Source organism: Delphinapterus leucas, chromosome X (genome assembly GCF_059928025.1).
Source record: "Delphinapterus leucas isolate spDelLeu-1000000601 "Yukka" chromosome X, BTC_Dleu_Yukka2, whole genome shotgun sequence".
NCBI classification, from domain to species: Eukaryota; Metazoa; Chordata; class Mammalia; order Artiodactyla; family Monodontidae; genus Delphinapterus; species Delphinapterus leucas.
Window position 1 is genome coordinate 71,459,887 of NC_143150.1, and position 16,969 is coordinate 71,476,855.

The window sequence follows — 16,969 nt, forward strand, 5'->3', positions numbered from 1 at the left end:
GACTTTAACACCTCACTTACACCAATGGACAGATCATCCAAACAGAAAATTAATAAGGAAACACAAGCTTTAAATGACACAATAGACCAGATAGATTTAATTGATATTTATAGGACATTCCATCCCAAAACAGCAGATAACACTTTCTTCTCAAGTGCGCATGGAACATTCTCCAGGATAGATCACATCTTGGGTCACAAATCAAGCCTCAGTAAATTTAATAAAATTGAAATCACATCAAGCATCTTTTCCGACCGCAACGCTATGAGATTAGAAATCAATTACAGGGGAAAAAATGTAAAAAACACAAACACATGGAGGCTAAACAATACGTTACTAAATAACCAAGAGATCACTGAACAAATCAAAGAGGAAATAAAAAAATACCTAGAGACAAATGATAATGAAAACACGATGATCCAAAACCTATGGGATGCAGCAAAAGCAGTTCTAAGAGGGAAGTTTATAGCTACAGTCCTACCTCAAGAAACAAGAAAAACCTCAAATAAATAATCAAACCTTACACCTAAAGGAACTAGAAAAAGAAGAACAAACAAAACCCGAAGTTAGCAGAAGGAAAGAAATCATAAAGAGCAGAGCAGAAATAAATGAAATAGAAACAAAGAAAACAATAGCAAAGATCAATAAAACTAAAAGCTGGTTCTTGGAGAAGATAAACAAAATTGATAAACCATTAGCCAGACTCATCAAGAAAAAGACGGAGAGGACTCAAAAAAAAAAGAAAGTTGTAAGTATAAGAGTTTCACATACCTGAGAAAGATCAATGAAATGATTGGCTTCTGCCATCACCTTCACTCGGAAGTTTGTGCCATCATCTGGGCTCAGGGCATAACAGAATACCTGAAAGGCAGCACATAGTATATTTAATAACCTTGGCTCAAATCTTTCCAAAAGACACTGGGCTTAACACCTAAAGGTGACTATAAAGCTACCACTGTGGGTTTGTTTGGTTTTATAAATAGCGACTCTAGAGCAACACTAGTCTTACCTCAAATTTATCAGGATTGTGCATGCCTGGAATAGACTGCATAAGATGAGAAGTAGGATGATTCCCGAAGTCAGAACTCACGTATCCTACACGCAGTCGACCATCACTGAGCTTCAAGTCTTTCGGATGTTCATATGGTGGTTTATGAAGGACATTTATCTACCAATGGAATTCAGTGCTTGTTAGTAAAGTTGAGTCTATATGTAAATTTTCATCTAGGAAAACTGACTAAAAGCATACCTGTTAGAAATGGTATGCCCAGAATACTTCTTTAATTCATATAACCAGTCTAATACAACCTTAGCAATTGGTATAATATGCTTCATACTTTGACCTGTTCCTGAGGCCTATGAAGTAGCCCAAGCAAGTTAAAGTTGTAGGAAGGAAGCAGAGTGGGAAGAGCATGACAAACCCTGCATTTTAGAAAATTCTGTAGGGAAGCATTTTTTAAAAACACAATTACACCTAGCACTCTGCTCTATTCTGCTGAGAAAATTCCCACCTTTGATCAAGTACTGCTCTAATTCTCAAAGGTGAGTAGAAAATACCAAACACTTTATAAAAACTATGGTTTCAAAATTAAAGGAAAACACCATCAGCCTACTGTTAAGTATTTCAGTTAAGGATTCCACCTTATAGAATGGAAGGGGTTATGATCAAGACAGGACACAATGGGAGGGGGGCTTCTGGGCTGGCTCACGAAGCTTCATTTCTCAACTTGGGTGGTAAACACCTTATGGTAACTCATTAAGCCATAAATTTGATTCATGTAGTTTTCTGTATCTGTGTTTTACTTTACAACGAAAAGATTAAAATGAAAGACTCGCACCTTATCCAAGCAGAGGTTCCCATGCCTCTCAGCAATAGCCTTCCTGAAGCCATGAGAAAGAGGATATAGCATACTATGATGAGGATGCACAGAAGGCAACCTATTCTTCTCTAACTGGTCAGCCACAATGCTGACCAACTTCTTCATTCGCTCATCATAGTCTGTCCAATCACAGACAATCTAGAGGAGGCAAAAAGAAGTTATTATCCAGAAAACCTTACTCCAAGACTTAACATCCTATGTGTCTTTGGCCTAAAGTAATGTCAGATAACCCATTAAAAAACAGTGTCTCCAGCCAAGCTTGGATTAATATGGCACATACAATTAAAAAGTGATTACAACCCTGAAAGCCAATTACTGGCCCATTATTCTTTACCTGCAGGCAATGAGCCAAATTACAATAGGCGTCAGGAAAATCAGGTTTAAGCTTCAGAGCAGTGCGATAAGAAGCAATTGCTTCTGGAATATTCCCTGAATCCTGGAAATAAATAAAGTGGGATGGTTAAATTTTTTCCTAAAATTAAAAACATTAGGTGCTAAGATGCATATATTGTAATAAAATATATATAAAAAATAGTACCTTGTGAATGGAAGCCAGATTGCTGTGGGCATCCGCAAATGCAGGGTTAATCTGAATAGCACGAGTATAACACTGCAAGGCTCCCTGAACATCCTGCATCTCCTTTAGAGTGTTTCCCATATTAGAGTAGGCATCAGCAAAGGTAGGACTGATTCTAAAGGAGAGGACAAAGATTTTATTTCTCTAGTACAAAAACCTTTAACCCCCTGTAATATTAAGTTAGTCTGCTATTATTAAAAGTCCCACATACCAAATGTGCCAAATGCCAAACATTTAAAAACTTAGAAGAAAAAAATAAGGCTGTGAGTCTCTTACCGAATAGCCTCCTTATAATGCATCAGAGCTTCCTGCAGTTTTCCCTGCTGCTGCAATACACTTGCTAAATTTGAATGGGCAGCAGCAAACTCTGGGAAGACCTATAAAGATTCAAGATGATAACTGAGGTTTAAAAAAAAAATAACTGCTAAAACAGCAGTAATAACTTACCACAACAAGAACTTCGCTCAAGCACCTTTATATCCCTACACTTCTCTCCACCTTCTCCAAGTCTACTCATTCTTCAAAGCCAAGTAGTTCAAATTCTACCTCTTCCTTTCTTTTATACCTCTCCGTGTTTCAAAACATAATGAGGTAGACCTCTCCTCATCTTAGTTTATGCTGGTAACTCTAGCATCTCTCTTCGAAACTCCTACCACACCTACCAACCAACATTACAGCCATCAGGTACTGAAATTATATATTTACTGGTAACTCTTCTTGAACTCTAGCTTACTGTTTAAATTTTTTTGTGCCGATCTTATCTACCCATAAAATAACAAACTCAATGTTAAGGATTTTCTTGAATGTCACACAGGACCTCACTCATACCTTAGGTACTCAATTACTGGTTCAACGAATGATTCACCCACTATCTACTTTTACAAAAGAGGTGGATGACATGGCAAACTTAACTGCCTTCCCTCTACTATCACACAGACAAAATACCCAGCCACACCACCCTCAACATACTTCTAATGCTTTACGATACAAGCGAACTGCCTCTTCAATGTTTCCCTGTTCTCGTTTGATATTGGCTAGGTTATTCAGAGAGTCTGCATGGGTGGGACACAGCCGGAGAGCTGTATTGTAACAATCTTCTGCTTCGGCAACCTAAAAAACAAAACAAACTATTCAAAAACCTATACAGAGGAATCACAGAGTCACCACTGATATTATTCTAACAATTGCTTAGTTAAGCCTAATGGCTGGTAATATTCCAGAAAACAGGTATTTTTGCTATTCTTCCTCTCATCTACAACTCCAAAATTAAACAATTTACCACCTCAATATTTAATGACAATATGTACAAAAATGACTTTTTAATGCCATCAGGTAACAAAGAAAGAGACTGAATAAAAATCCTTACACTGCCCTTCTCTTTGAGAGCGTTGGCTAGGTTGCAGTAAGCATCAGGGAAATGTGGTTGCAATTCAATAGCTCGCCTGTAGGTGTCTATTGCCAGATCTATCAGGCCTTGCTCATAGTATACACAAGCCAGGTTGCCATGTACCACTGCATGATTTGGACTCAAGCTTAGGGCACGAAGGTAAGCTGCCACAGCTCTATAAACAGAAACACACACACACACAATGCAGCTAACTTTTAATGGATGCTTTGGTACAATTATTTCATTCTATACTCTATCAAAGTATATCAATTACAACTAGTTACAATTAATTCATGCCATACTATACTTAACCTCAAAAATCAAAGTTGCACCTTTATAAAATATATTTTTACACTGAAAAATTTTCTATACCCCCATAAGAAACAGACTTTCCTTTGACAACAGCAACAAAAAGTTAAAAGTCAGGATTTACTTAGCTTTCTGAATCAGACAGAAGGAATAATTTAGTCTAAAAGATAACCATTTCAATAGTTTTACAATAAAGGAAATTTCAACTAAACTCCTAGTGAGAAGGATAATGGCTTCGTGAAAAGCCAACAATGAAGTCAGGCAACAATAAACCTATAATAAAAGGTAATACAGCAGACCTGAGCGGGGGGGGAAAGTAACATAGTAGAAAAGGAAAGTGTATTTCAATGACCCACTGTGATAATTTAAGTCCAAACTCAAGTGTTGATACAACAAAAACTCCAAATAGAACATTCCCTCACCTGTCAAAAATCCGTGCCTCTTTCAAGACATTTCCTAAATTGATATAAGCATCCAGAAAATTGGGGTCAAGGGTGACAGCCTAAAAATTGCAAGACAGTTACTTAGAGCAAGTTAGGATTTCAGATTAACTTCCCAATTACAAGTTTTTAGTCTGAGATAATTTTAGACCTCCAATTACATTTTCTAGTATAATTAAATCTTATTTCTTTCATTTTTAAAACCCAATTATTTTAGTACCCACTCATTATTCACAAATCTCAATGTTACCAAAATAACTTCCCATGTAATGTAAGAGCAAAATGTGTCCTGAAGGGAAAAATTTTAAATTGGGTCTGCTCCAATTTTATTGAGCTGAACACTTCTCATGGTTGGCCCCATTTTATTCTCAATCAGCCTAGCTCTTCTAAAAAAATAATGGCAGGAAGAAGCAGCAAGCTCTAACTGAATAAGGAAATACATACCTCAGTAACTACAACTGTATACTCAGACCTTAGTAAGATATGTAATTAGAGCTGTATACTCAGTAAGATACATTACTTCAAGGGGATACTAACCATTAAATGGTTCATTCAGATAGTTCTGAAGCTGTCTTAAAATATGACCAGATATATCTACAGCAGTAATTCTCAACACTGGCAGTATATTAGAATTCACCTCCTAAATGGAGCCTGGGTTCCATCACAGGCCAGTTAAATCAGACCCTCTGAAAACGGGGCCAGGATATCCATATCTTTTACAAGCTCCTCATGTGCAACCAAGGAGAACCACAGAGCAAGAGAGTAGGTACTCCTATAGTGTAATGAATGTAAACCTGAACTGAAATACTGAAAGGTAAAGGTAATGAGTAACTGTGAATATATTTAAGACTCATTAAGAACATTCCTCTTCACTTAGATGGCAACTCTGCTGCACTTAACTTAGATTGTCTATAGTAATAGATGTCCACCCCCAAAATTTTTTTATTATGGAAAATTTCAAATATATACCAAAGCAGAGGAATATAACCTCCAAGTCTCCATTACCCAGCTTCAACAATTAAAAAATCATATTCAATTTTATTTAATCTATATTCCAACCTAACTCGCCCTCTTCCCAGATCATTCTGAAGCTAATCCCAGACATATCAGTTCATTTGAAAATTTTTAGGGACAATACAGGAATACTTTTTCCTCCTAACATAACTACAATACCAATATCACACCTAAAAAAGTGACAGCAATTCCTTAATATCATATACCCATTCAGTGGTCCAATTTCTGATTAACTTTGATTGAGGATCCAAATAAGACCCATACAATTAACATGTCTTTGTGAGTTTCTTTAAATCTTTTAAATTAAAAGTTTAATTTAAATCTTCATTTTTATCCCTGTAATTTGTTGAAGAAATCAGATCACTGTCCTATACAGCTTCCCATAGTTTGAATTTGCTGACTGCACCCCTATGGTGTCCTTTAATGTGCTTATTATGTTTCCCTGTCCCATGTATTTCCTGTAAATTGGTAGAACTACAAGCGTAATCAGATTTGGGTTCTTTGCTCTTTTTGCAAGGCTACTTCACTGGTGGAAGTATTTACTTCTATCACAAGGTACAAAATGTCTGGTTGTGTCTCTTTTTTTTTTTGCCACTGATAAATGCCTAAATTTATTATTGGTTATACTCTGATTCTATCATTCCTACTTCATTTATTAGCTGGAACACTTGTATAAAGAGAAACTTCCCCCATCAACTACTGGGTTACCCTGATGTCCAGAGAAACTTCCCCCATCAACTACTGGGTTACCCTGATGTCCAGTTCATACAGGAGAGAGAGGACAACTGTTTAACCAGTTCTCAAAATGAGTTGCTCCTTATCTTCCAAAGATGACCCATGAATTTCTTCTTAGTATAATTATACTCATGAACTTAAATGTATTTGATAAGTTTCAATATAGTTCAGTTATTATTCCCATTGATGCTCAACTCCCATCTTTAGCCAGTAGGAGCCTCTTCCAGTTGCCTCCTGAGTCCTTTTGACATAAATATATCAAAACTTCCTTGCTTTCTGGCACAACAAGGCACTCCAGATTATTTTTGTACATTTCCTGCCCCAGATCTGGAATCAGTCTTTTCACCAAGAAACTCTGCTTCTTTACAGTAAAGCTGCCCATTTAAAAAAAGAATTTTTAATTACTAAAGTACATTTTCAATGCTAAACTGGAAACTGCCATATACCATCCAGCAAATGCTGCAATACTGTCAGAGAAACAAAGATATTATGTGACTGATTAAGTAAAGGCCTATTATTTAGTTCTAGTAGAAACACCCTGCATACATAAGCACTTCAAAAATACCAATTATTAATTTAACGGCTAACCTTTTCAAAGTGATGAATTGCAAGCCAAATCTCCCCTTGTGCATTGAAAACACAGCCAAGATTACTCCAAGCTACTGCAAAGTTCGGTTGCGTCTCAATTGCTTTCAAATAACATGCCTTAGGAGGGGTTAATGAAAGAAGAAGATGGGAGGGGAAGGAGGTAAAGGGAAAGGGGAAAATTTATAAAGGGGAAAAAAAAAGATTGGGGGAGGGGGGAAGAAGGTGATATCATTATTCCTTCTCTGACCAGCCAAAAGTGACCCTGCAGCATAGGCTCGCTTGCGCCAAAACTAATGCGCTGCCACAGCTGGCTGCTCCTGCGCCTGCGCCACCAGAACCCAGGTGCAAACCACCATGTTCAGTTCTGCCAACCAATGACCAACCCTTACACTGGGGACTTAACCGGGAAGTCAGTTGCCTTAAGACTCTATGCTGGACTTCTCTTATCTGAACACCTAAGGGCTCTTGCTCTTGTTTTCAAGTGTTATCTGGAAGGTGCCACTTAAGGCTAAGTTCCTCCCCCACCCAAGTTTCCCAAAGTCTGTTCTATGATGTGTTAATAGTTATCACTGGAAAAAAAGATTTCACGATCAAATAAATTAGGAAAACAGAAAACAGGTTTCTTGACTACAGGACTTCCCTAAGCCTTTAATAGTATATACACGGTTCCCTGAACTTAGTTGACCATGGAACTCTTCTTTCACTGGACATTTTATGAGAATACCTATAAAACACATTTTGGGAAATGCTGCTCTAAATAAACAATAATGTTCCTCACTAACATCAAAACTATGCTACTGAGGAGGAAAATGTTTTTCTGACAAGCCAGATATCATAAGGCCAGGCTATAAGTCACATCCTCACAATGCCCGTCTCCCAAGGGGGACTGAAGCTGAAACCTCATATGACAGGACTGCACCTAGGTTGAGGTCCCTGTAATGCGAGCGCAAACATCGCTTGCGCAACCTAACAGCATCGCACTGCGCAATCGCTGCGAACTGCTGCGCTACATAGAACACCCCTAGACGCAGCAAACGGCCAACCAGATCCATTAATCTACTAGACAGGCCCATAGAGAATATTTGTTTAATGAGATTAGTTGGACTCGAGGTATGTTAAAACCCAATTTTATCCAAAAAGGCTACAAAATAGGACTGAGGGAGCCAGTCAATCAGATTACTCATCTAGTCAACCGTTCACAGGGGCTCATTCGCACGCATTGCGCATTAACGCTGCGCAGCCTTTGCGCTACTGCAGGGTCACAGCGCATCATCAGAAGAGCAGAATGCTGCAATCCAAACAAAGAAGAAAAAAGGAAAAAATGAACAACAAGAAGAGTTAGAAGCTTTTACTAGTAAATTATCTCTAATAATTTTTAATATCAATTAACTTTTACTTATCTTTGACAGAATTGTGGCTATAGTATAAAACATTCTCTTACATAACTTGCTTGTAAATAAAATTATTTTAAGCTGTTTCTGAAGCCACAAGACAGAAGATTCAGGCATGGAGGCAAATTGTTTTGCTGTGGCAGTTACAAACCCGTTACCATATTTCTCATCATGTGACTTTTCGGTGCGTTCCTTGCTGGAAGAGGAGGAGGTGTGTGTCTGCCCTAGATCCAGGCCTCGAGCTCCCTTCAGCGAGGCACCTTACGCATGGAATAGGAGGTTTCACCCACCTGAAACCTTCTAAATACAATATCAATGGTGAAAAACCAAAAACAAGAGAGAAAATAAAAACAAGATCATTAGTAAAAGTTCAACAAAGCAATTGAAATTCTTTGGATGTCTATTACATATGGGAATGAGGACAGTCTCAAGTCTGTAATATGGGAAACATGCAGAAGGGAGAGGGTTAATCAGGGCTATTGCATACAGCAGGGATTTTTGCTGGAAGAAAGGCTCTTCATTTTCTACAAAGACAACTTAATTTTGCTTCCATCTACTAGGAATATGCTGGCTTGAATTTTCAAATGCACTGATTACAAAAGAAATACATTGCATTTCACTCAAGAGTATTTTCTTGTTCACTAAGTTCTCACAAAAACAGAATAACATTTTTCAAACTAGGTGTCTCCAGAGCTCTGAAATAAAGAAGTCAGCAACCTAAGGCAGGCGCAATGTCTCAGCCTAAACCGATCTCTAAAGCTGCAGTGAAGTGCAATTCATGTTAGCTGTCCGCTTGGTGGGGTGACAATTAATAGAAGCTTATCAAATATTTGTTCTATAAATTACCAATTAGATTTATCAGCTAAGACTGAAATCAATTACAATTCATTAGCTGGAAACCTACATAAGGTTAATCCAAAGTGTCAGTAGAATTTATGAGCTATGCACTTAAAACTAGTGCCTTTTAACATCATATGGTGCTGAAAAGCCTTCTCCCTCCCTGGATGAAGCAGTCAAACAGACAGCTACGCTGCGCATACACTCCACGTATTAGCATGCGCGTGGGGCTCAGAGCAACAGGTGGGAGTTTCAGAAGCATTCTGGTTTCTCCCCACTCCTCACCCCTGCAGCGCGGTTGCGTAAGGTGGCTTGTAACAAGACAATTTCATTTATAAATTTAATTTAAAATTATACCAAAAGCTTTAATAACCCAACCTGGTGTTCAAATTCTTTATTTGGAAACACAGAATGCTAAAAGCCACCTTTCCACTTGGGCAAGTTTTCTTTCGATCAGTCCATTTCCCAAACAAACCAGCTTTGTCCTTCTGACTTTTTTTTTTTTAAAGGAGGTGGGATGGGGAGGAATAAAAGAAGGAAGTAAGAAGAAAAGAAGGTAGACAACTAGGATTGGAAAAGAGGAAAAGGAACTTGGGGAAGGGAGTGAGGACAAGAAGGGGCAGGATGTTCCAATTATTAATTTGCAATCATTTAACAGCCTTTCTTCCACTGTAAAAAGGGTGAGGAAGATGAAGGGAGGAAGGTTAAATAAGAATTTTAAATGCCAGTATTACAGGGTAACATTTGGATGAAATTCTTCTCCACTTACAAGCCACAAAGGACTTAGAAGAGCAGCATTTTCAATGGCACCTGCATCATATAGGAGTCTTGAGCCAAATCACAGGCGCTCTGCTTGTCACCAGCAGGCAAGCCTCAGATTTGAAGGAATGTTATTTATTCCCACATAAGATCATGACGGAGCCCGCTGTTATAAAGATGATCTAGCTCAGCAGAAAGGCTCCAAAATGTTCAGGTTCTTGCTTTACCCCCAGATTTAGAACAGATATGCCAAATCCTGGCCCTGCTCTAGTCTGAGGCGATTCATGCCGTCAGTTTTCCTCAGTTTCATAGGACTGTTTTGTGAAGATAGCTCAATGAAGAGTTGAAGACTTGGCAAAAAGTACAAGTATCCATAACACTGATGTTTAAATGTGTTCTATCAAACACCTACCTTGGCTTCTTCCAAGCGACCCAGGGCTTTGAGCAGGTTCCCCAGGTCACTGCGAACACAGTACAAATCCTAGAAACCCAGAGATACTCTGTCATTAATTATACTCTGCTTTGTCAACCAAAGATATCTTGAAATTACTTTTACGTATCTAGCTCCATCATTTTATTGTCAACTAGAGAGACTGCTTGACAATTTAAGAACAGGAACACAATCCCCTCCATCCTCAATTCCAAATTCCAAAAAATTTTAAAAACTCATTTGATGATTAAATCTGACTTGAACTGGCATGAAGTTATTTACAGAATTTATTGATCCCACTTAATGTGAATATGCATACCTTCTGCTGCAGAAATATAAATGTGTTTTACTAGAAGGTGCTGCTCCAGACACACCTGGGAGTCATATATGGTATTATCATCTTTCTAAAATCCTAAAAACTCTGAATTTTATGATGCATTTGATCCCACCAGTTTCAGATAAAAGACTATGGGCCTTGCTATAGCTTCTCCTCTCCCCAAATGTTAGTCACGTTAAAAAAAAAAAAAAAAAAGCATCAAATGTTTGTTCAACTATTTTGCTCAAGGTTATGATGAACCACTACTATATCGAGGGTCAAAAATTTTCCATAGTGGAAAAAAGGATTTAGCTGTGATTAGTTATTGGCAAACCTACCCTTAGGCTGTCAGACGTATGTAGAAAACTTGACTTCATTTCACTATTAGACAAAAGGATTACCATCCAACCAAAGCTTTAATCCTGGCACCTGGCACTAGATTACTCATTAGTATTAACTGCCATTAGAGTTGAGTGGGCGAATAATGAAAAGCAGTCGACTCGGCTTTTTATTAGCAGCACAATTGTGTTGCTAGTCATCTGACTCACCAGTCCGTTCATCAGTATGAAAGACACATCAGAACAGTGAGCTTAAGTTTTTATTTGTCCTTGGTTTGCCTTATCAGTCAACAAGCAAAGACAATGGCAATAAGGAGTAAGCTTATCGTTCCAAACTGTTCCACGTGTGGAAGAGCCTTATACTAAGTCCTAGAAAGTGAAATTTTGTCAACTGTGCCAAAGTATCATCATATATACTATTCTATGTGCAACTGTATTATGGTTTCCACAATCAGGTGATTAATTTTACTGATAAACAGCTTTTGTGATTGTATATTATCACCCATCCAAGTGAACAAAAAGTCAGCCAGCAAAGAATAGGCTGCCACAGAACACCCTTACGGTTGGCCATACTGAGTCAGTTCCATGAGCTTCCTGATCTGTCTGTCCATGGAGCAATGACTAGTGTTTTGGGAGAAAGTGGTGGTCTCCTGTGACCTCAAGCACAAAAGGCTAATACTAATCCTCATAGGTATCATTAATCTTATTACAGACTTAGCATCCTCTAATGAGCCTAAGTATTTTTCAACCCTATTTATACTCTCAGAAGTAATGAATTCTATAATCTTGCTATCTACTTTGTATGATTTTTTTCCCCTAAACTTTAAGGGCTACCGTTATGTTTTGGCAGACCATGACTGAACAATCCAATCTGTTCAAACAAACACCTTCTACTATATCTCATTATCGTGGTTATGCATCTTTGGACTTTTACCAGTTCCTATGCCTTTTCTGAGCCATAATAATCAGAAGTCTTGCAATAATTCTCCAACAATGACCCTAATGGGTTATACATCTTAGCCAACTGTTGCATAATTTTACCCTCTAGTTTCTATAAACTCTTGGATGCATGCCATCCAAGTACTGACAGTGTATGTATCTATATTTAGTTATATCATCTAGACCCATTACAGCATATTAAATCAAGTTAACACAATGCCCACAGTTAAAAATAGATTATCTTCAAGATCACTATAAAATAATCAATAAGGCAGTTTTAGAAAAAGGTAAAACATATCATATTAAATATAATAGTGAAATCCAATTCTCCCATTGGAAATCCAAACCTTCATGCATGAATAACTAATTTCCAGAAAATTCAAGGATACCACTATTCTCCCCAAAGTTCAAAATCTGAGACATCAGTTCTGCTTCATTAGTCACATCTAAACAATATCTGCTAAGAGAATCACAATTCTCAAACCCGGCCCATTGTATCCATTCCTAGGTTAATATCTTCTATGCAAACCTTTATTCAATTCAACAATATGCCTGGAACTGTAGGGAAATAAATTAATAGAATCCTCATCTTCAAAGGGCTTACAACCTATGTGGAAAGACAAAACACATACATACTAAATAGCCACATAGTGGTAAAGAAATGAACTCAAGGAAGAAATTTTAAGCCGGGCCTTAAAGGATGAGTACGGTTTTAACAGACAAAGGAGGCGGACATTGCAGACAAGGGAAAATAGTATGAATAAAGGTAAGGAGATGGAAATGAGTAAGAATCTGCTGTATAACAACCCTTCCTGAGATAGCATTTATTCTTTATTCCCGCCTTTCCTCCTAGAGTCCCCCCACTCCCACCCACAACATCTATATACACACACGAAATAAAATCAGGTTGATTAAAGCCTACAGTAGTTCTCAATTGCCTCTCAAATTAAATTCAAACTCCTCAGCCTCTATTCTTTCTCAATCTTCCAATTGACTCTCCTCTACTACGCTCACTTCTTGTTACTACTTGACTCACCACTTCAGCCAAGGAAGTCTACTTGCTATTTACCTTCCTACAGAATGCTTAGGTTATAAGGATCCACTCGAGAAAATCTTCTGATTAATACTCCCTAAGAATAATCATCTGAGGAGCTTACACCTTTTTTCCTTTATGGGTCAGGTCCTGTCTCATATTATAATCCACAGCTCCCCCCACAACACATCTCCCCAATTCCTAACAAAGCACTGTACACACAATAAGCACTCAAGTATTTAAATGTGACATTTGCACAGCAAACTTACAAAAAGCAGAGAGGGACAGAAATACAGTCGACCCTCTGCATCTGCAGATGCAGAAACTGTGGACTCTGAGGGCCAACTGTACTACACCACTGTTTATAAGGGGCTTGAGCCCCCACAGATTTTGGTATCCGTGGGGGGGGTCCTAGAACCGAGCACCCACAGATTTTGGTATCCGTGGGGGGGGGTCCTAAAACCAATCCCCCACAGATACCTAGGGATGACTGTATAAGGTTTTCTACAGTTTAGCTGTATGACTGAGACTCGTTAACAGTAACAAATAACATGACAGTAACACGTGATGGTCAGGATGCCAGTAGCTCTCAGTGCTATGCATCCACAATCAAAACAGAAGCAATGGTTCAAAAACCTATAGACTCAGAAACAGAGTTCTTTAGAGCAACGCAGTATTATAGCCATCTTACAAAGAACATTTTATACATAATTCATAAAAGGGATTGCCAAGCATGGGCAACTCTAGTGAGTTATCATGTGAAAGATTACCAGCTGCAACAGCACCTTCAAATACAATGGACTAATATTTTAGTGAAATTATTAAATCACCCAATATTACAGAAGCCAATTCAGAATGTAAAAATATGAAACAGCTCTACTTCTTAAAAGTAATTTCTATAATCAAGTCACAGAATAACTTCTAAACTGACATACCATTAACTTAAAAAGACAAACACTATTGAAAACAGGTTGCCAAGACTACCACCTTAACATTTTACTTTTTCACTACTGCAAAACCAAAATAACCTGAGTTTCTTTAACTATTTTTCATAGAATGCCAACTACATCTGTGATTCAGGCCAGCAATGCACTGCCAACAAGAGCACAATCTAGGAACAGACTCAAGATTCTCTGTCAGTACTGAATTGACACAGGCATTTGACAGTAAGCTTAAATCTAGTTAAGACTAGATACCCTGAAATGAATTAAAACATGATCACTACGGTATATTTAGGTGAAATCAAGGCAGTAGGCACAGTCCCTTTTTCATTCTTACTGGTAAAGACAGAGAAATACAGCAGCACCTTCCACTAGAAGAAACAGAACCAGATGGGAATGCACAGCTGTTCAATGCCTTCAAGGGGTAGTCCCATGATTTATTTTAGTATTATCTTACTTCTTTGGTAGGGCACAATGATAAGCTTCCTGTTAACAGGTTAGATATTGAAAAGCATGGTTCTGTCTCCCACTTTAGCTTTCCCTTCTCATCATACTCCTACAGTTTGGTATACTGTCAGCAGCAATGACTGCTCTGCGATACATGTAGGCAACTGGAAACCTGAACAAAGGGGATCAGAGTTCCAAGATGTTTGGGCCCACGGCTGTGTAAGAGGGCACAAGTGAATGTATACGTAATCAACAAGTGAAGGATGGAACCAACCTTAATTAATAAAGGGAAAGAATTTACTGTGACAATTAGGTACACAAGTGAGCCCTGAGCCTTGGGAAGAACAAGGTCCAAGCCCCAGTGGTAGCACATACAGGGTTCCCTAAAACTTTCTGTAACTAGCTAGATGGTACTGCAATAAAAATTACAAAAAGTCACTCAAATTTACATATATATGCATTGAGTATCTCCAAAAGGATACATAAGAAATTAGTTTCATCAGCTACCTCCAAGAAGGGTAGCTGGGAGACTTTTCACTGTATCCATACAAAAAGCAATAAATAAAATTTAAAATTTAACAATCAAAATTAATGGAAAAAACAACTGTTAATAGATATGATAAAAAGTGATTTCAGATCTTTGCATAAACTACTATATTAAGCTTCAGTTTCCCACCTGTAAAATAAGGATAAGGGACAGCAGAATGGTTTTCAAATTGTGCTCAAGGGCTGCCTTGAGGGGTGGATGCCCTCTGGGTACCCAGATAAAAAGGGCTTCCTTTATTTCTTCTCTCTACAATGTTTGCTTTCAAGATATTCAGACTCAGGTTTTAACATCCACTTCACCATTACTAGCTGTTTGATCCCAAGAAAGTTAACATAACCCCTGAGTCTGTTTTTAAGTGGTAAAATTGGAACAGATACCATCTACTTTAAAGGATCACTGTGAGCATTAAGAAAGACCAACGTCTGACTGGCACAATGTCTGAGCACATAGTAGACTTTCAATAAATGGTAGCTATAATAGTTAATTATTAACCACTTCAAGGGTTGGTGCAAAGCTAAATGTTGACGACGTAGCTCAAAAACATATTCTTAAATTTTTTCTGGATTCCTATAATCTCCCTTTTATCACTTTCCTGTTATGTCTATCTTATTTCCCTAACTACATCAAAAGTTCTAAGGGCAAGTCTTACTTTTTCTGTGTACCTTTCAGAAACCCTGACACATTGTGAACTTAATGTCTGCCAACTGGGCCTCACTTGTTCCCAGGAAAACATCTGCAATTTAGACAAAAAAATTTTTAGAACTAATCAAAAGCCTGGTGTGCATACTATCACCTCTATTCTACCACTTCTAATTATGTAGAAAGAAAAGAGGATAGAATATTGAGGAAAAAAATTTGCAGCCTAGTTTTCATGTCACGGATCCATATATTGACATCTTAACTATTCTATATTACAGACTAAGGCCCTTCTTCCACTATTCCTTGAAAATCAATTAACCGTTGCAAACATGTTATAGCAGAAGTTATCCAAATTTAATCAAAAGAGCCCAAAGAAACAATGTCATGTGTTCTGTACTTTTACGGGCATTATAAAGATAGACGTAGAGTTTCTTGCAATAAGGATAATTTTTATGCTCTCAAATAACTTGCTAGATAAAATAAATTTTTTAAAAATATAACACAGACCTGAGTCAAAGCAATTTCACCATTTTAAGTAGACAAAACATTTCCAAACTCTTGACTTTTTTCCATGCAAAAACCTATTTGTGTCTAAAGTATCAAACTGTTTCTTTCTAGGCTTTTGTGAAGGGAAAATAATAACCATTAAAATTATACTCACAGGATTGTACTGAAGAGCAGAGACGTAAGCTTGTACTGCCCCTTCCATGTCTCCTGCTGCTACCAAAGCGGCTGCCAGGTTAATGTAACCATCGATGAAATCTGGTTTCAGACGCAATGCATGCCGATAATGCTCAATTGCTTCCTGCAACTGCCCTCTTTCCTTGTACACATTCCCCAAATTCGAATAGGCTTCTGCCAGAAGAGGGTTCTGTTTAATTGCCAGAGTACTAAAGTGGGCAGATCTGGAAAAGGGGAAAAGTATTCATGCATGGGTATGCATGTTACAGAAAGAAGGTATGGCCCATATGCAACTCAGTTTCTGAAGATCCTGTGTATTGCTCGTTATATAATAATACATTATCTTTTAACTAGCGCATAGTAGGAAAAATTTTGGAAATCAAAGTTTTTCAGAAGTGGAGGCATTCCAGATTTCAAATTGGAACACTCTTTTTTCTTATGAGAAAAAATTCTTAACTAGAGTCTCATTACCAAACTGCCTCATTGTAAACCATGATCGTTAAGATCAAGAATAAAAATGCTATGTGCGTGAGTCTCATTTTCCATTTCTTGAAAAGATTCAATTACGCACACCTTTAAATGTCTAAATAAGCCAAAATGACAATCTATTAAAAGGATAAGAACACCGATTCTTCCCTTTTGATTAATTTAATTGATTAGCTAAAAGTAGCACATCATAATGACTTGATGGCATCTGCAACTTGAACCACATATGCACCTCCTACCACAGCATATACACCA

At 37.7% G+C, this 16,969-nt stretch overlaps 1 protein-coding gene across 5 annotated transcripts in view; it reads right to left on the reverse strand.

Moving 5' to 3' along the window:
* OGT (O-linked N-acetylglucosamine (GlcNAc) transferase) overlaps nt 1-16,969 on the reverse strand; it is a 36,929-nt gene that overhangs the window by 16,342 nt on the left and 3,618 nt on the right. For all 5 annotated transcript variants that reach the window (XM_022560996.3, XM_022560995.3, XM_022560997.2 and 2 more), the window contains exons 3-14: nt 16,209-16,452; nt 10,330-10,398; nt 6,931-7,047; nt 4,576-4,655; nt 3,824-4,019; nt 3,427-3,567; nt 2,734-2,834; nt 2,419-2,572; nt 2,215-2,316; nt 1,839-2,018; nt 1,010-1,168; nt 772-861 (exon numbers count right to left, since the gene is read on the reverse strand). In XM_022560996.3, the coding sequence (XP_022416704.1) occupies nt 772-861; nt 1,010-1,168; nt 1,839-2,018; nt 2,215-2,316; nt 2,419-2,572; nt 2,734-2,834; nt 3,427-3,567; nt 3,824-4,019; nt 4,576-4,655; nt 6,931-7,047; nt 10,330-10,398; nt 16,209-16,452 (1,633 nt within the window). The remainder of the gene's footprint in view (nt 1-771; nt 862-1,009; nt 1,169-1,838; nt 2,019-2,214; nt 2,317-2,418; nt 2,573-2,733; nt 2,835-3,426; nt 3,568-3,823; nt 4,020-4,575; nt 4,656-6,930; nt 7,048-10,329; nt 10,399-16,208; nt 16,453-16,969) is intronic.